General features: G+C 41.8%; 1 protein-coding gene across 4 annotated transcripts in view; it reads right to left on the reverse strand.

Annotated features, from left to right (window-relative positions):
* Positions 1 to 20,146, reverse strand: part of GNAO1 (G protein subunit alpha o1) — a 148,855-nt gene that overhangs the window by 25,369 nt on the left and 103,340 nt on the right. For 2 of the 4 annotated variants that reach the window (XM_075281891.1, XM_075281892.1), the window contains exons 4-6: positions 18,341 to 18,382; positions 10,417 to 10,577; positions 2,070 to 2,198 (exon numbers count right to left, since the gene is read on the reverse strand). In XM_075281891.1, coding sequence (XP_075137992.1) covers positions 2,070 to 2,198; positions 10,417 to 10,577; positions 18,341 to 18,382 — 332 coding nt within the window. The remainder of the gene's footprint in view (positions 1 to 2,069; positions 2,199 to 10,416; positions 10,578 to 18,340; positions 18,383 to 20,146) is intronic. The other 2 variants (XM_075281893.1, XM_075281894.1) reach the window with 1 other exon arrangement.

The raw sequence follows: 20,146 nt of genomic DNA on the forward strand, positions 1-20,146 counted from the left end.
GCATCCAACAGCTGAGCTGCTACTGAGCATTACAGTGTTAATGTACCTGTAGATCTGCACTATTTACACAGCATGCTGTTCACACACTTGTTATAAGAATGGCCATTTGTGGCTGCAACATCTGTATAGATCTTAAATCCCAAAAATATCAAACATTTTGGCCACTAGAGGGCAGAAGCGCTTATGTCCAGTCAAGGTCAAGAAACAATCACACATCATACTTTGTTCTATGATTAACTTTGATGCCTTAATCTATCCTCTAAAGACTTTTTCCTACAATGTGCTGAAGTGAAGATTATTTAGAAGACATTTAAGGAGAACATTAAGATCAGTTAATGTGGCAGGCAAAGAAGATTACATCCATCTAATGACATTTCTAACAATGTCTGATAGCAGAAATCCTGTACCCTTTAGTCTGCAAATGCTGCAATTATTACCGAGGTGTCACATTCTTAAAGTCTCTGTGGATTGCTGCAGCTCCAGGTATCTTCGGGGAGGTGATTTTATTCTGAAGGGGTGGAAATGTTTTTGAACTTTTTTTCTCCCAAGCTAGGTCAATAATAATTGAAAGTCACTTGTGACCAGCTTATAATTGACTGCAGTGGGGTGATGAAGCTCTGGGTATATACTAGGGTGCAGCGCTGTGCGTTATCATGCTGGGCACCAGGTAGATTAGTATCAGGACTCTGCATAGTTGCAAATATATTTAGTCCATATATAAGTTATAGTACAAATATCATACATCTATCACTTATTATATGTATGTGCATGAATGGGGTACATTTGTGATACACCTTCCACTGTCAGAAAGGAGAAGACGACCTTTCATGGCAAAAACAGCAGTTGTTCAGCAGCAGGAGGGATGTTGTGAAGGAAAGCTGTGGTGCATAAAAGATTACTGTGTGTGTGGAGGGGGAGGGGAGCACTGACAGGGAATGGGAATGATCGGTAGTTTTCTTGCGTACACAGACATGTTTTGTACAAGTCTTCTTAAGGTGGATTCACACTTCAGTTGGACGTCTGTTCTAATAGTGGCAGTTATAAAAAAAAACAAAAAAAAAAAAACTTTTTATAAACTGTTCCATTTGTATACAGTCCGTTTTTTTCCTTTTTTTGTGTCTGCTTTCTGAGCATGCGCAGAAAAGAACAAACAGTAATAATGGACAGTATAAGGGACGCCTGTCCGTTACACATGGACATTAGTGTTAACAAAAATAACGGACTCTTCACATCTGTCATAAAACTGTTATTTTTCGCAGACAAAAAAGTCCCGCACCTCGGATTTTTGTGTCCGCGAAAAACAATGGACATGTGATATCAATGGGATTTTTAACGGATTTATGACGGTTCTGCTAGTGTCATCGTTAAAATCATGTAGTGAACACTAGCAGCGGACACTACTGACAGTCATCAACGGTAGTGTGAACGCCCCCTAAGAGATCTGGGCCCGGATAAACAAGAAAAAGGAAATGTTAATGATGCTAAAATATACATATGGGATGTGAGGAGAAGAATCATGCAGGGCTTTTGCACCAGGGCCAGTGAGCATTTAGTTATATCCCTGCATGCAACAACCCATCTGCTGAGGACCTGCCTCCACTAGGGTCATAAGAGGTTTGCCTCCATCTACACCCTTAGCTAGTAGACATCAGACTGGAAGGCTTGCTTACAAAGGTGAGATATGCAGAACTGTAGTCACCACCTCGCAGCGATGTGGATATACTTTAATCTGCTAGTTTTCAGCTTTATGTTTGATTATTGGTGAATGTTATTTGGAAAGATTAAATAAAGATCGGAATAAGAAAAGTAAAGATTGGAAAACATTGTTCTAGAGGTTCTATGGTACCGATAGCATTTGTGTGGGGCTCTCCTCAGGCAGCATCCCCATATTGGCTATCATTTAGGCTCCTGGAAATCCACAATCATGGAAGCTATATAGGGAATGGGAGGGATTATCACTGTGATACTACTATGACATGAGTATGAGGCATAAAACACTAGCAACAGTTAACTATTGACTAAGTGTTTGCTGTGTATCAGAAATACAAGTCTCTATTCACACCACTAACCTGAAGTGAAGATTTTTGAAGGTGAAGTGGGTTTCTACAATGCCAGTGGTCTTCACTCTGGTCCGCAGGATGTCTTGCTCTGTAGGTTGGTAGTCTGCTGCTCCGATCCGATCTAAGCTGTCTAGGTAGCTGAAATGATAAGAGTACATTTCCTTGAGGACATGCTTCATGTGTGTAAAATATAATTACACTAAAGGTCCAGCAGACAGAACATCAGAATGAAGTATACATAGGATCAAGTATAAAGTATACATGAGAATGTCCCCAGGTGAGAGAAATAAAATCTCAGCTCCAATGACTGTATCTGACAGCACTAATAAACCAGAGACAGATGTTTGTAGAGCATGGAGCATATGTCCTTGCTTGGATTCAGCATCATCTAAATTCTCTTTCCATACAACAATCTGTATAATCACCTCCAGATGGCGCTGTCACTGCTCCTGTCTATAGGATAAAGCACAGCTGTCTTATAGGGAAGAGCTGCATACATTATGCTGAGCTGGGGCTACACTTCTGTTTCATATTGATACATCTCCATAACATTGGATCCTTGCGGTTCTAACAAAAATTGTAGTTCCAGAATTGATGCCTATTATCTATACGCAGAATAACTGATCACTGGGGGTCTCATGCTTGGAGTCCTTACTGTCAACTCTGATGTGAATGCAATGGTCTGAGGCAGAAAAATTATTTAGTTTACCACCCACTTGGCAAGTGTCAGCAAGATGCTGATAACCCATGTAATGTAAGTAACTGGCACTCTGACAACAAATTGGGCTCTTGTTTGAGAGTAAATTTGAAGTCATGTGATTCCTATTGGCTAATCCCAATAAAGCACATTTGTTCTATTTGCTTCAGCCATTCTATGCATAGAAAACCCTTTAGACCAGTGGTTCTTAACCAGGGTTCGACCGAACCCTAGGCCCTATGCATGGTGCATTTTGTGTACCAGTAAAAAAAACAAAACATATACGGTACCTATGTCTTGAATTTGAAAAAAAAAAAAATCATATTTGATTTATCACTAAAGAAGGGTTCGGTGAATGTGCATATGAAACTGGTGGGTTCGGTACCTCAAACAAGGTTAAAGGGGCTCAATCAGCAAAATTATGCTAATAGAGCCCCACATATGCGTGAATAGCCTTTAAAAAGGCTATTCAGGCACCGTAAATGTAATTTTAATCCCCCGTCCCGTTTTAAAATAAAAGCATAAAAACATATATGCAAATCTTACCGAACGTGTACCGGAGGCGGTGATGCACGATGCCGCGTCATCTTTGGGCACGCCTAGCTCTTCTTTCTTCTTGGAGCGACACCCCCTGGTCCTGTCTCTTCTGCCGGCTTCCTATTGGTCTTCTTCCGGCTTGAGGTCTTCAAATCCCGCGCCTGCGTAGTAGCGCTGCCCTCCGGAGCGCTACTGCACAGGCTCACTCGCCATTTTACTTAATGGCAGTTCGCGAGCGTGCAGTACGTTTGTGTAGTTCTATGGGGACTGGCAAGCGAGCCTGCGCAGTAGTGCTCTGGAGGGAAGCGCTACTACGCAGGCGCAGGATTTGAAGACAAGAAGACGAAAGGACATGGAACCAGAGGGAGTCACTACAAGAAGACAGAAGAGGTAGGCGTGCCTGAAGATGACGCGGCATCGTGCATCACCGCCCCCGGTGCACGTTCGGTAAGATTTACATATATGTTTTTATGCTTTTATTTTAAAACGGGACAGGGCATTAAAATTACATTTACGGTGCCTGAATAAGGCTATTTAAAGGCTATTCACGCATATGTGGGGCTCTATTAGCATAATTTTGCTAATAGAGCCCCTTTAAGAACCACTGCTTTAGACATAGGACAGATGATGTAGCGTGAAAAGGTCAGGTTATGTTAATATTGGAATAGGCTCAGGGCCGACTAGACACCTCTACGCTGGAGCTCAACTAAGGTCCTACAGGAAGAAATGACTGGGCACTCAGTTCAGACTCCGTTTCAACCACTTTGTCATATGTAACCCTAGTGGTATCCGAGTTTTAAAGGGAGTCCATCAGCAGGTTTGACCCTGCAAAATGGGTGACGGCCAACTCATGTTTGGACGCTACAATTGTCACTCAGAACAGAGGAGGTGCAGCTGCACTGAAGAGGGTCCTCTGTATCTGTATGTGTAAAAAGCCTCCAGGTCTCCTATGAAGTGCTGACAGGGATTCTGCAGGGTTTATTCTACAGACAAGTTCCCATGAAAGAGACAGTAGTTTTTTCTTTCCTCAGGTGTCAGCGGTACAAAGTCTCTTGGTGGTTACAGCAAACAAATTAGACACAAGAAGCTTTTTGGTTACCGGTCACACTGGATATTACATATGTTTGAGCTTCAGCACTTCATGACTGGGAACATGACGTTTTGAAGGCTATAACATTTTTTTATTCAGGATATTCAGATAATCTTTGCAGTTTTCTTCAGTGATACACACGGCTTTTTTTTATTTTTATGTAATTTTTTTTTATATTGGGAATTCTAAAAAAGGGGGATGGGATGTGTCTTTTTCCAATTTCCCTGTTTTTTTTTTGTTTTTTTTTTAATTTTTATACATTAACCCCAGTTATCTCCTAGCACCCAGCAATTCTCTAGAATCCGGCAATTCCTGCAATAGTCCCCGGCACTTGGCGACCACATGACTAAATGGCCAAAGGAAAGCCACATCATGGCGGCTCCTGTTACTGTACACACAGTGGTCAATGAGGAGGGTTAGTAATAAAACCATCCCTGTCCTCTCTCTGGGCATTCAGCGCACTCCGCGCTCCTGTAGCTGGTACAGGACTTATATAATGAAGGGGCGGTTAGCAGGTACCTATAAACAGTTTAGGTATTATTTGAGGTCAATGATGGCACCCCCCTCCCCCACAGACCTCAAGAGACAGTTGTATCTACAATGTTCAAACCTCAGCACTTGATACAGTATTAAACAATAAACCTCTCAATGTACTTAAGACATCTTTTGTCTTTTAGCCCCAGCCTGGTTCATCAGAGCCCTCATATCACCACACCACTGGACTACAGATCACAGCACAGTCTTCCCTCTCAGGCTTCATTCCCACAAAGTTCTTGCTAGGCCTAAAGACAGATTCTCCATGGTTAAGGCTCCCTACACCGCAACTCACCCTGGCACTCTTCACTGTCCACATTTCTCACATTCCCCTGCAGATTCCTCAGCACTGGCTCCTTACAGGCCTGACAGTACAATGAGCCCACACTGCAGCAACTCCTAGCAAGATACAGCTAAAGTAGGGTTGAAGGGCCGGGAGACAGTAAAATGACTGCAGTTGTTTCTGTCTTCTCCCAGTGACCTTCTCCATCCCCAGGTAGGCAATACCATAATGGCACCTAATGCATACTACATGGCCCACAACCGAGCATTCCCAAAGGCTTCAACAAGACCCTCTGTAATAAGGCTACATCTTGGCAAGGCATGTGGATGAGTTGGAGGCCAAAGTCCATTCACAGGTCTTTGGGGCACCACTTACGGCCCATCCTCATGACGCATACTATATATAAGACAACATCTACAGAACAATAAAGCAGTCCTTCAAAGAAAAATATACAGGGAGGAATCATCAAATGCATTTACTTACTTCAATGAATATCAATTGGATGGTGCAAAATGTGACAAACTAGTCAAATAGTATCAACTTTTTGATACATTTGAAGCAATGAAAAAAAAGGCAGTGTCTTAGAAACTACCGTAATATACAGTATACTGTCAGTCACAGTGGACATAACACCAGAGGTGTGAAGGGATTAGAAAACCTCTCAACGCCATTCATGTCTGTCACTTATCAACTAGGGCAAATGTTGTGGTGCTGCGACTTTTGTAGGCGTAATTATCGCACAGTGTCCATTTTATAGGGGTTGTACAGGACTAGCAAACATGGCTACTTTCTTCTTCTCAGGAAGTGACCTCATGTCACATGGCAAAGCTACAGTTCAGTCCCATTGAAATTACTGAGCTGCAGCATGGCCATGTGACCAATGGATGTAACGTCACTTCCTGAGAAGACGAAATCAGCCACGTTTCCTTGTTCTGCACAGCCCCTTTAAGGTTATGTTCAGACAGTGGAAAATGGATTGCATGTGTGAACATACTGCGACATCCCAGCATTCTGCTCCGGATTAAGCCTGATTGAATGGGCCACACGGGGAGGGAGTCTTGCGTTGCGGATGCCGTGACTGTCAGTCGCGGAATCTGCAGCAAGATAGGTCATCTCGCTTCTTTTTTCCGCTACTACCTAGCGGCTATATATAGATCCTTAGATTTAAAGATATATAGATAGATAGATAGATAGATGGATGATGTCTTTTTATCTGTGCTTTAACCCATCTAGGCATCTGTCTTTCTATAAATCCATCTATCTTTCTTTTCATCCATACCTCTATCTGTAAATCTATCTATAAATTTACCTATCTATGCCATATATCAGGTGGCAAGAGATTTTTTTTCTGCTAAAATGGAAAAAACAGCCTCTGACATGCCCCCAACATATGTCACGCTGATGTGCATATCAGGAAAAAAAATGCACTTTTAATGCAAATTAAGCCAATGTTACCAAAAATAAAGTTATGAGTTAGGGCTGGAGGATTATGAGCTAAATCAAAATCCCGATTCATTGAACATTTTACTTCAATGACAATGAATGACTAATGTTAGGACACTCCCCTTTTTACATGCCACGCCCCCTACTTATATGCCACGCTATCTTTACTGGATAGTGTACAGTTCGTGACATATCTTTTAGACAATAGCAGTGGGATACAGGATGAAGCTAATGTCAGGTTCATATCCATTTGTTAAGCTGCTAGATACAGGGCCTGGCTGCATCACCATATACCTGCTGATAGACTCCCTTTAAATGTCAAGCTAACATTTGCTGCATCTGTATGGAAATTACTGCAGGTAAAAAATGCAGATACTGCCTATAAAACCCGAAGATTGTTCCTAATGAAAATTTACAATGAGGAAGTCTCAGAGAAACAAAAATATTCCTGATCAATATGACATTGGCTAAGGGTTGTGAGGTCATTGTTGATCTGTCTTGGTTCCTTGGGCTAAATTCACACTGTTTGAGGATTTCATCTACTACAGACTATAAAAAAAAATGTAGTGCACACTGTAGGGGGATTCCTCTGTATTTAAAAGCTTTTTAAGGCAGGAGTATACAGACAAACAGAAGCCAAAACCACACTCTTGTGGCATACAGCGGACTAATGCTAACATGAAAAAGTCAATATGTGTGAGGAATTGCTGCGGTAGTTTTCTCAGCACACTTTGGGGGGCAATGTAAACAGGGAGGGTCTTTTTGATTAAGAGGTTTTTGTGACCTTACGTAATGGGGTATCCATGTCCAGGAAAACATCACAGCAGATAAAAGCAGGGTTTCATTATTCTATGCTGTAAGCTTAGTGCAAAAAAATAAAAAAAAAGCCTGTATTTAATATTCTCCTACCGTCTAGCTGCCATCTTATCTGATGACACGTTAGCACAAAGATGTATAAAGTGGTTTATTTCATGAAGGGTGATGTACTTGTACAGATCCAGTCCATGCATTATATGTTTGTGCACCCCCTGTGCGAGGGACAGGCTGATGGCGCGGGGAGATACCGCTCGCCAACATATGTGCACACAGATTCACATCTTTCATATGATCTTCATCTCTCCGCAGCACAGCCACCGAGAGATCTCAAGGTTGCTATGGAAACCAGGGATTTCTTGAGATACTGAGGGATTGGCTCGGAGCAATGGGGCAGCCTCTAACATGGAAATATTACAGCTGGGCAGCCATTGCCTTTCTCCATGATATTTGTGTCTCAGGAGGGGGAGTATGAGAAAGTGAGCCCCCACCTCTCACAGTGAATGCTGTTAGCTAAATAACCCCTGCCTGTACTGGAGAGGAGAATGAAGAGGAAGGGGCAGGAGAATGGAGGAGAGAGGAGGTGGTGGTGGTGGTGGTAGAGAATGATTCACGGAGAGTCGTGGGTGGTGTTGAGGGGAGTGGTTGGATGATGGAGGAGCTGCTATCTTCAGCATGGAAGGATTACTGCAGGCTTCTCTTTACCAGCATTTACAAGAAATAATGGGATCTGCATCCAAATACCGCTTTTTTTTCCTTCCTCTAAGGCAAATTTTATTTTATGCCCAGCCTGTACCATGTCAGAAAATGGAAGATCCCATAGGCAAATCACATCTTGCTTTTTCATGCTTATACGTACTATACTGTATGATCTAAATGACCCCTTTACAGTGACTGCTTTTCAGCCCATACAAAACATAGTCCTAAAAATAATAACCATATGCAAAATGTTCTTTTAGGCTCAATAAAAATATCAGCCTAAACAATCGACCAATCTCCAAGCCTTAGCCATGTCTTAAGAATCAGCATAAAACACATTCCCTTATCACGTCTTGCTACGGAGGCAAAAAACACAACGCAGCGAAAACGGGCCTGGACACCCCACGGCCTAGTCCTGGCAGTAGTAAACCCTTTAAAACACCCTGGAGTACAGATTTTGCAGAGAGCACTATGACATAAACGTATGTCGATGATGGTGACCTTGTGGACACAACTGCTGTCACTGACAGCCACTGCTGTAATGGGCAAGATCCCACCATCTCATGCCCTTAGATGTCCCTATTAGAGTACAGTACTTTCCTATACAATCGACTCCTTAATGCAAGTAGTATATGGACTCCCTGCGTCTTTATACAAATATTCTATTACCAGGTCACCTTATTTTGGGTCATATAGAAAATAAAGCTCAATATAAGAGCAATTATTTTAATATGTCTGGCTACCACCCCTCTGAAAACAGGGAACTAATTCTTCTTGGATCAGAGGAGGTCCTGCTTGTCAAATTTTCACGTAAGTCAAAGAGACTGACTGAAAGAGCGGATTGTCCATCAAGATTTATCTATTATCCTGCCGCGTATGTCTGAGAGGAATGAATCAGGATAATGGACCATGACCCATCTCCAGTAATCTAATAACTTGTGATATTATGTCTTATCGTCTTCAATAAATTAAAGCAAGATTCTGGTGATTTATTATTTTTTTTATGCATTATGTACCTACTCATTGACAAAGAAAAAAAAAAAATTCAGACTGGTTTCAGATCTGTATCAGAATCTCACAGTGACCGCCGAAAACAGCCATATGAGTATGCTGGAGGCCAGACGACACTTCCGACATTTTCAGTTTAAAAGAACAGACACCCAATGTATCCCACGACAGTCAATGGGGTTCACTGGGCAGTGTTGTTGTCCACTAATTTAGCGGTCCAGGTGTCCGTTGTTCTGGTCCTCGAACAGACACAGGTGCAGAGATGAATGTTGCATCAGATAGATAGCTCAGCCTCCACGATTATATACTTAATGTACAAAAAAAAACAAAACCAGTAGTGCGACGTTTCAGTGCATTATGCCTTTGCCCCAACTGGGCTAATAAAATCCATTTTTTCACTGTTATTGGAGTGTTGCCTGTTTTTGTTCATTGGCTATTTGGTCATTTTGCTACTGACCTATGACTGGTCCTTGTGATTTTGTCTTTGCTACTTTTTTTTTTGTGTGAGATGACTTTTCCAGGAGAATATAGAAAACTAGATAATTGTACTGCCCCTAGTGAGTAGACCTTGTACAGTCTTTAGCTACCCATGTGATTCTGTACTGATACATCATGGGATTGATAGCAGAGAAATAGAAAAGCCAAGATGGAGTGTGATCTGAAGCTGGATTGTGGGGATACGAGTGCACTAGACGTGAGAGAGGCCTGGAGAGTTACAGAGAGATGCAGTGGGAATAGAAAAATAGTGTTTTTTTAGCGCTACTTTAACAATAGAAGCTTGGTCTGGCAGACCTAGTCATAGTCTTTCTGCTCTTACAATAAAGAACTCCTTCTAAAAGCAGTGGATACCCCCTTGTTACAGTCACAGCATCCTCAGTATATACACACCCTATGTACTGACCTTTGACTATGAACATCTAGTTGACTAGGACACACCATATCCTATTTAATGTTCCTGCATACATCATTTCTATCAGGAAACGTTTGCATGAGATGTATTATGTACTGCCATTTGTGTGTATGAAAGCAATTTAGGTAAAGGAAGCACTTATAGTAGCTGTACTGGTAAATATTTAGTGCCCACCAGATGTACAACCTTACCTGTACAAAAGAGCCTGTAGCCATTGTATAAGGCAATGCTATCCACGGGCCATATCCTTAGACATACAGTACCTATGATACAAGCCCATGTGGGGCCTACCTAAGGGTAGGAGGTTGCTTATAATTTGGGTAAGGTGAACAGGTCACTTACTATTTAGCAGAGTCATTAAGCTGGTATTCCCTGGATCGGTTGAAGCACTCCTGGATTCCAGAATCTGCCCACAGTCTCATCATTGCAGAAAGCAGCTCAGGAGAGAAGGGTTCCGTGTCTTCCATGCGACTCACCACATCACACACCATCTTGGCATCAGCCTATGATATTAAAGAAAAAAAATACATTACAATACAAAACCAGTGTAACAAGATCCATGAACCCCCCACAAGAGGAAAACAAATCTATAGATCTAGCAGAGTGTGGGGTAACCATCTACAGCAAGCAGCAAACAAACTGGAACCATGACGGAATACTAAATAATAGTTATAATTGAGACTGTATTAACAAAGCTTGGAAAATACGTAATTGACCAGCAACAAACCATTGTGAGGTTTTTCCATCATTAAATTACTAACGTGCAAACATGCTTGTAAGAGATGCAGCCTGAAAAATGGAGATCATTTATCATAATTCAGCAGGGAAAGATGGAAAGTGTATGGGGATTCCACCGAAGTCAGATAATTACACCTAATTTTCCAAATGAATTGACTGTAAACCGCTAGAACCTCGTAACCGTGCGCCACTCTGAGAAGGCATTTTATAGCCAATAAATGCCAACTCCAGCAGAACAGATATTTATGGGGTTATACTGTACACCTTCACCACAATGTATGCTAAGAACCTTGTCTTCATTTTTCTAGATTTTGCCAAGACTCACAGATCAATGTATAACACTGGGATGTGTGGCCCATGGAGCAGATTTATCAATACAGACATTTACCACGTCAATCTTGACAATCACAATATGGTGCAATCCTCATGATCATTTTCGTAAAGCTTCTGGAGTCTGTGCACCTAAACAGAAGTCAACATCAGCTCCTCATTACAGAGATTTTTGGCATCATTTACACCAGCAAATTGGTATAAACAAAGAAAAATTTGGCGGCCCAATAGCCCTACGTCTCCCCTCCTTTGAGGAAAGTGGCGTCCAGGGTGCAAAAAATTTGAGAACTGTTTTCTTGGTTTGTACACCAGTTTTCTGCTGCACAAGCCATGATAAATAAGCCCCCAATGTTTTTTTATTCAGCAAGAGATCACATAGGGGATCTACCAACTAGTTGTCATGTGGCCATATGGGAAGGTGAATTTTTTGGAGATGTAATCACATGATGCAGTGTTGTATGATGGTTGTCGCTGCCGTGATGCTGTGTCTGTGAGGGTCGGGTGGCCCAGAACCACAGGGGTGCTGCTGAGCTGTTCCCCCTGTTGGCAATGTATTGCAGTCGTGGGGGCCACCATCTAGTGCATAACCCTGTTTAGGAACCCACTAGACAGAGGTTGTTGTGAAATAGCTCATACATTTATACACCACAATATACCAAGATCCTCCTGTTCATATTTGTAGATTTTGCTGAGATAAGTGTATAATACTGGTATGTGGGGTCCATGTCTTTCTTTATTATTATGAAACAGTTATGCTATACAGTTATACTATAAACAAATACGGAAAGCAGGAACGATCATACAGAATGCAGCCATTCCAATATTGTTCAATAGAGTGGAGTTTCCACTTGTTGTTACATAACAAGGCACAGTAGGAGGTAGTAAGAAAGTCTCTACAGCTAGAGAAACTTCGCTTTAAAGAAAAACCATACTATACTGGACTAAAAACAATGTCCAAAGACATAGCACTTAAGGCCCCCCAACGGGTCAGCTTCCTACCCCATTTAGCTGACAGGGCCAGGTGATCCACTGTCTGAATAGGGAAGTAGCAAGAAAAAAAGGGACAGTTTTTCCCCTTTAGAAAATTTTTGGACAGCTCAGAAAAGCCTGGTACATGAAAAACTAGATCACTAGATTTAAAGGGGTTATTCAGACTTTATTAAATGATGACCTATCCTTAGGATAGGTCATCCACTGAAGATAAGCGGGGGTCTGATACCCCGAACTCTCCCACGCATGAGCTTTAGCAGCTCTCATAGAGCCCCTTCTGTTCACAAGTCATGTGGTGGTCTAAGAATAAATCATCAGTTGATAAAAGCTGGAAAGTTCCTTTAAGCTTGATCAAATGCAAAGGCTCCACAATAATCAGAGTACATGAATATAACAGAGTATATGAAATCTATATATTGCATTACTCTATGTGTGTTATAGTCTTCTATGTCATTAAACTGTCAGCAGCTACTTTCTGCACAGTGTGCCATTCAGCTCTCAATGCCGCAGCCCCACTGTGGGACAACTACATAGTACATTACCAAGGTCTCGTGTGTGGTATTTAAGTCCCATTAGACTACTTGTATATGTCACAAGTCAGAAAAAAATAGACCTCTCTCACATCCGTTTTCTAGGTAACATTATCTACATATAAACAACATACTGACCTGAAGATTTATCCATCTATACAAAAAAAAGTGGTATTTTGTTCCTCAAGACATACAAGTTTATTTTTATGGAAGTGTCTAGGTTGTAGATTGAGAATCTACCCTCTACTTAATCCACAGAAACTATTCTTGGACATAAAAGTAATTCAGAGCCAACCCAATACACACTAGCAAAGCTTCTATAGCCCTGGTTTGAGGTGGCAAGCTAGAGGGCACAGGCCCCTAACATGCTATGGCTTCTAAATATGGCTTGTGTTGCAGAAAACCATGGCTATAGCCCAGTCCTTATGGATTATCAGATGTTAGACTTTCTTATAGAATACTATGTCTCAGCCGCTTTCATCTCTCAGATACGAGGCTATCCATCAGCTCTACATATCACATATACTCCTGACATAACATCATCCACGCTCTACATTATAATCTGAGACTATATGACATACTTTATGGCATTCTATCAAATTCAACCACTTGACACACGCTCATTCCATACTAAACACCAAGGTATGGTGGCCACTGGACATGTGATGAAGAATGAGATTATCAGGAACCTGTCCTCATAGTCTAGCAGTTTACATGACTATTACAGACAGACCCCAAATGAACCTAGTTTTCACAGACTACCTATCATAGGCAGGCTGCAAGTGACCCAATTTTTCATGCATGTGATGGGTTGGCAACCTTAATGCCAAACATGTCCTCAGATTACACTAAACCCTAAAGCAGGACATGAAAATCTAGAATAGGTCTTGTACACAGGAAACTTCAGTACGAGGTCAAGAGAACCTAATCCTTAACAATGCCACCACTATATGCATCCTATAGGACCGCACTCTATACATATCCCTAGATCACATTGGCATTACATATTTTACAGTCTAAAGGAAAAAGCTTGCTGACTCTACTCTGGAACAGACATAAAATGGAGTCAATGCATTGGGAATCCAGCATTGATGTATTATATTCTATATAACAGGCAGAAGCGGTGTGGTAGCAACATGAGGTAAATGACGTAAGACCAGCCCCAATTCCCAGCTCTGACACAGCGACTTCATTAGATCCAATTAATTGTATGTAAGCGGCACAGCTCAAATTCTCCTCTCTGCGGGGCAGGAGCCATGCTGGCTCTAACCTTTAACACAAATCCCCCTCCCTGAGCACAGTGGGCAGAATTTACATTTGAAATATATATCATGCATTGGGCCTCATTTCTCGCTTCCTGTCCCCTGTGTGCCGTCACGCTGCCCCTCCTGCCTTAGACTGTGCCCTCACCATCTGTCTGCCAGCCTCTTCAAATATGGAAGTAGGGGTCCATTTAATGAAAAGCTCAAAGAATGTGAGAATGTGAGAAGATGTGAGCTATAGGAACAGAAGAAACAGCATAAGACTTGTGTATCTAAGATGCTGATAGGGATCACTAGTTCTCTGAAACAACCCAGAATATTAGATTATCCGCAATAATGGTGGTTAACTTGTTTTCTTCAAAGGTTTTATGCTCTTTATTTAGAGGTTACTATAAATAAACAAAATAAAGTTTAAAATAAATATATATATATATATATATATATATATATATCTTTTTTTTTTTCTTCTTATTTTTTATCTCGGAGGTGACATTTAAAACTAAGAGCCATCTCTCCCGTTCCTCCCCATGTAAATGCATCCTCAGCAGGACATTCATGTGTTCTCATTAGGCAGATAGCTCTGGCCGCAAATTATCTCCCCAAGAACAAATCATCATGCCGGACCCTTCTCACCCCGCGCAGGCATCTATGCAGAGTCAGTCTCCCTGAAATTGGCAGATTCAACCAACATACATCTAATTTGTATGGCCGACTTTAACCCATTTACACAGCCTAAGTGCAAGAGTTTAGTAAAATGGGTCTGTTTTAATTTAGATTTTTTTGAACTTGTACAACCCCTTTAAGAAGACGAACAAACAATGATTTTCAATACATCTGTGGCAATGCTAGGAATAATATTAATAGAGGGCAAGTATAACACACTGAAAACCAAGAGTAAATGATCAAAAGTTATAAACATCATAATGGAAAGTAGAAAAATAAAGAGGGTTACACAAGGAGGGAGCACAAGGTCAAGGAGGGAGGGGGGTTCAAGCACCTCAGTGCACTGCATGGACCTCTTATGCTTAGTACATGCAACCAGTTAGGTGGTGTTCACATGGGTAGGTAAAAAGGCTACAGGACTACTGGAGTTCATTGACCATTCCAGGCAGGGAGCTCACACTGTCTCTTCTGCAGTGTGGCTGAAGCTATATCAGCGTTGTTTGCACACTGGCTGCAGCTCAAAACCAGTCTGATAGTAAATGTCCGTCTGGTAGAACAGCTATATGAGTGCGGCCACACACAGGTTTTGAAGCTAAACCTTTTCCCCCTGGCCGCTACCATTGCATTTTTGTTTTTTTTTAATAGGTCATTTCCTGCAGGTAGTGGGCCCTATTTACTTACCAATCCCCTGACACTTCTCCTTCTGCAGAGGCTGTGAACAAGAGCTGGGATTGGTAAGAGAGGCCGCGGGCCCCACAAACACTTTTATTAATTATACCCAAGTATAATGGTCAGAGGCCCAGGGAAGATGAGACAACATAAAAAAACAGTGTTACTTACCTCTCCTAGCTCCAGGCAGGCTTCAGGCCTTCTTGTGTGATGTCCCTGACATCACATGGGCCGGGGTTTACGTCCTTATGCGTGGCAATGCAAGCCCCAGCTCAAGTGATGTCCCGTACGTCATTGAAGATGGCAGACATCAACAGGGACTGCGCCGAAGCCAGGGAGTGGTAAGTAACATTGTTTTTTAATGTTTGTATCCTGCCCTGGGTCTCCGATTATATACTCTGGGGTCTCAAAAGTTCGTCACGGGGCCCCGACATTCCTAGTTACGCCACTGTGCACAACCATTATCTATCTATCTCCTTTTCCATGTTGATCACAAAACAAAAGCTTTAAGGCCTATTGTACTTTTCCAAAGAGATAAATTTTATGATGTGTAAAAAACAAAAAAAAACAACAACAACGTGTTACACTAAAGGTAATAAACCTTCCAGATGCATCTGGTATGCAGAGATGTACCATATGCGAGTGCAACCTACGGTATTTGTGAAGCACAGATATAAGGAAACCCCTGGTATCCCTCTCCTTGAGGGTGTGATAATAAAAGGACGCTCTAAATAAAATCATTTAACAACTGCCCGATGTGCTATTACAGCATCAATCTTGTGTATAGGAGGCCTCTGTAGTTTGGCCCCACTAACAACTTATGGACAAAAGGTGGCGTTGTTGCTAGAACAGAACCACTTAAGGCTAAGGCCCCACATTGTACAAAAGATGCTTTTTTTTTTTTTTTTTTTTTTGGGGGGGGGGGGGTGCAGACTATTATTTATTTAATTTTTTTAAGCTAAAGCAAGGAGTGGATGGAGCAGATGAGAAATGCATTTTCATATAACAGGAGAATTACATTTATTAGACCATACCCTCTAATTTGTAGCGAGGCGACTCAAAATCCCATCCCTGTCATCTGCTGTATATCCAGGCAGGTAACTCAGTAAGGACATTACCAGGTTTCTCCACTAGAGGCAGTGTTGCTCTTCATACTTCTCCTCTGCTGAGTTCTGCCCTATTTTAACATGTAAATTTCTGAAGAATTGGGTTGTGTAAAACTCCCAGCTTACACCGCCAATTACATAAAGACTACACTTGGCCTCGGCTGCAAGCCACATTTGGGAAGGCGTCTCTCTGGGAATTCCTGGGTGTACAATAAAACGATATTTCTATAATTGGTTTTAGAACTGCGGGTTAGGACCGGTCTCACAGATTCACAGCGCGCACATTACAAGGGGCTGAATACCAGGCCTCTCTGTCCTCATCACCAGAAAGCACTTGGGTGCAGACTCAAGAGAAGCTCCATTAATGAGCTTGGTAACCATGGCAACATTTCTATTTCATCTCCCAGCCGCCCGAGCCCAGCGGAAGATATGTGTGAAAAATGAATAGGAAAGGGAGGAAGGGAAAAAAGAGAGAGCGAGGAGGAATGATGCATAGAGAAACAGCATCGAATGGAAAGCACAAGAAGGGTGTGTGATATGGTGACACATTCAGGACTGCACAAACTGTGGCAAATAGCAAGCTGTATTCACAGTAGTCTGCTTTACAGCTTTATCTCTGCATATATATTATTGGGGGAGGGGACATAAGCTCGCCTCTGTATCATAATATTGATTTTAATGTTTATGGCCAATTCTTCACCATTGTTAGCATTGTGAGGGTCTCAGTCAGCAGACCCCCACCAATCAGACACACATGGTATATTCTGATAGGTCATCAGTATGTGATCTTTGGGGGTCCGATACCCCAACCCTGCACAGATCAGCTGACCCAGCAGCAGCTCCTGTTCAAGTAATAGGTGTGACACTGCAATTCACTGGAACCTCCACTATACAGTGGATGGGACTGCAGCGCAGAGAAGAATACACACTATACCCCTCCACTGCTGTAATGTCCAGTGCTTGGAGACTGCCACAAAAGCTGATCTGTGTGGGATCCAGGTGTTGCCCCCCCCCCAGAGATCACATACTGGTGACCTTTCCTCTGTCAATATGGAAAATCCTTTTGGGGCTAGAAAACCCCTTTAACTGTTGCCATTGCCAGAGATGTCTGAACAACAGATGAACACTTGGCTGAGATCACCATGGATGTCTATGGTAAAGTCAATAGGAATAGCTGTCGCCATCAGAGTTTATGGCCTTCAAGTTTCTATATTTAAGGCAATACAGCAACATCTTATACATACTAAACAGAATGAGGATAATTTTAATGGCCTTTCCCATGGTCTATGACCATAAACATATTCATTCTTCCCTCGTTTTTGGCAAGAGCCACATCTACAGCCCTACAACTAAAATAACTTGGTAATATACTATAGGCCCCAATAGGCCCCTTCTGTCAAAATTCTATTCACGTGACAAATCTAGCTACTATTTGTCATCTGGCTGTCAGTCTTTTGGAAGGGCAAATTCTCCTAGTTCTGCAGCCATATAATTTGCCATATAAGTAGGAGGTAGCTGAAATGAAATAAGAATTTCACAGAAGAGGACAACCCTGTAGATTATATTAGAAAACATTCTTTAATATAAAATCAAAATGTCAGGTTTCGCCTCGTCGTTGCAACCTTTATTCTACAACCCTGAAGGCAACAATCTATCATCAACCTGAAATGGAGGCCTTGAATGGAAACATAAAGGCAGTGCTTCGGCTTTTTGAAGCTCAGCCTGCTCATGCAGACGCCCGTCACTACGCATTTGCTCAAATGGCTGGAGATGGAAGACAACGCTGCACCTGATGACCTGCTTTTATTATATTTTATCAGAAACGACAAACAGTTATGAACATGGATGGCTATACTACAACATATGCATGGGTGAAGCAGCAGGGAGGGCAGGGAGATGGACAGGGTGGTCCTAAGGACTAATATCTGGAACTAAGAACTGCCCTGTGGTGGGCTCCAGGCTATGTATATCACCTTACCACATACTGAATTTCCCATTTACTGTACTTGCGAGTGCAGAGCTAAAAGACAAAATGGACAGAGATGAGCAGGGTATCCTTGGCTGGGAAAGATGGAGAAGAGGAGCAATGAAAGACCATGATAAAATGACTCTTATTACCACCATTGCAGCACATCACCACTACTACACCACCACCGTATAACCAGGGACTTTATTCTCAGCCACCTCCATAACGTCAAAACCACAAGCCCATCACAGACGACAATCCTCTATATATACAGAAATATACTAAATCCACCAACCTCCATAAGATGAGATGGGAATGATAGCTAATGGCAGGATGCTTTTGTCACTGGCATTAAACAGGATATACCCCTTTGTTTTAAAAAGAAAAAAAAGCCCCCCTTTAGGACTGACGTGACAGAGGCTCCTTAGTGGGTCTGCAGAGGGTGAGGCATATCCTGTACAATTGAAGAAGGATGTTGTCAGGATGTATACTTGGCAACAGAGTGAGAATCTTGTACTAGCCGAGAGGCCCCAGGAGAGGACATTCAGTACACTGGCAGATGAATGGCTGCCCTGTTTGACGGGCACATAGTAATTCTTTGTGAAAGGCATACTGGTTAGTAATGCAAAGTTTACACACCACCAAGTAAAATTTTACTTTCCAGCATTCCTCTTACCATTTCCACACCTTGAACACGTGGTGCGGTGTGTTACATTGAAGAAAGTTCTAAAGATGGAAATGCACAGAAAAGTCCACTATGTGTGAACTGAGGCAATGACATGGAAATGTATTTTGTATCACTTTAAAGTAAAACTCCCACAACATGTTTATTCTCTGGCCTGATAGAAGGCACATGATGTGAACTGTAGTGCTGTATTTGTAAGCTATCTGCTCTTTTCTGGTCCTCAGCTTTGTCATGTGACCAACAGACATTTTCTTTGACACAGCTTCTCAAGTGCGGACAAGAAGTCAGTTTCTCCATTCATTCATTCCTATGACAACCTTGAAAAAATGAATAGAGAAATCGATTTCCTGTACACATGAGAAGAAGCGTCAGTTGAAAAATCTGATTGTTGGTCACATGACAGAGCTGAGGACCAGAAAACAAACATCCAATATTAAGAAGATTACCTTTACTACATTTCACATCAGACCAGAGAATACATTTTGTGTGGGAATTATACTTTCCATAATGTGGGAAATTTTTTTTCTCCATAAAATAGCACAACCTACATCTAATGGGAAGAGTGTAGTATTGAGGGGGATCAGGTACAAATACCAGGTATAACCTAGCTACCTTCCGCCAGTCTTATGCTGGTTTTACACGGCCGTAATGATTTTCCATCATTGATTGGAAAATGAGGCCTCGCCTTTGCAACCACTTTAAAGAATATACTGTGCTACTGCATAAAACAATCCCCTAATATTATTGCTATCAGGTCAGATGCCTCAAAAAACAGACAAGTGCGGCTCCTAGAAAAACTACAGGCTGCTAAAACAGGAGGAAGAACAATATTTGCAAGGGAGCAGGTCCAGTCCTATATAATGTGGAGCTGCTATTTAAGCAATTCTCTTGTACAATCTGATTGCATAGCTGGGCCTGCAATATTCTAACACCTTCCTACATAAACTGATAAAATGACATAGTAAAAAAAATGCTGATGTGTAGATTCACTTGCCAAATGCTTTAAACCTGGTAATGAAACCATTTGCCAATGACTGGGCCATTTCACAAGTGTGAACATAATAAATCACAATGTATAAGTAATTCCCAGAGATGTTTAGGCGGCAGTTCTGTTCTGTGTGTGCAGCAATGTT

Source organism: Leptodactylus fuscus, chromosome 7 (assembly GCF_031893055.1).
Source record: "Leptodactylus fuscus isolate aLepFus1 chromosome 7, aLepFus1.hap2, whole genome shotgun sequence".
NCBI classification, from domain to species: Eukaryota; Metazoa; Chordata; class Amphibia; order Anura; family Leptodactylidae; genus Leptodactylus; species Leptodactylus fuscus.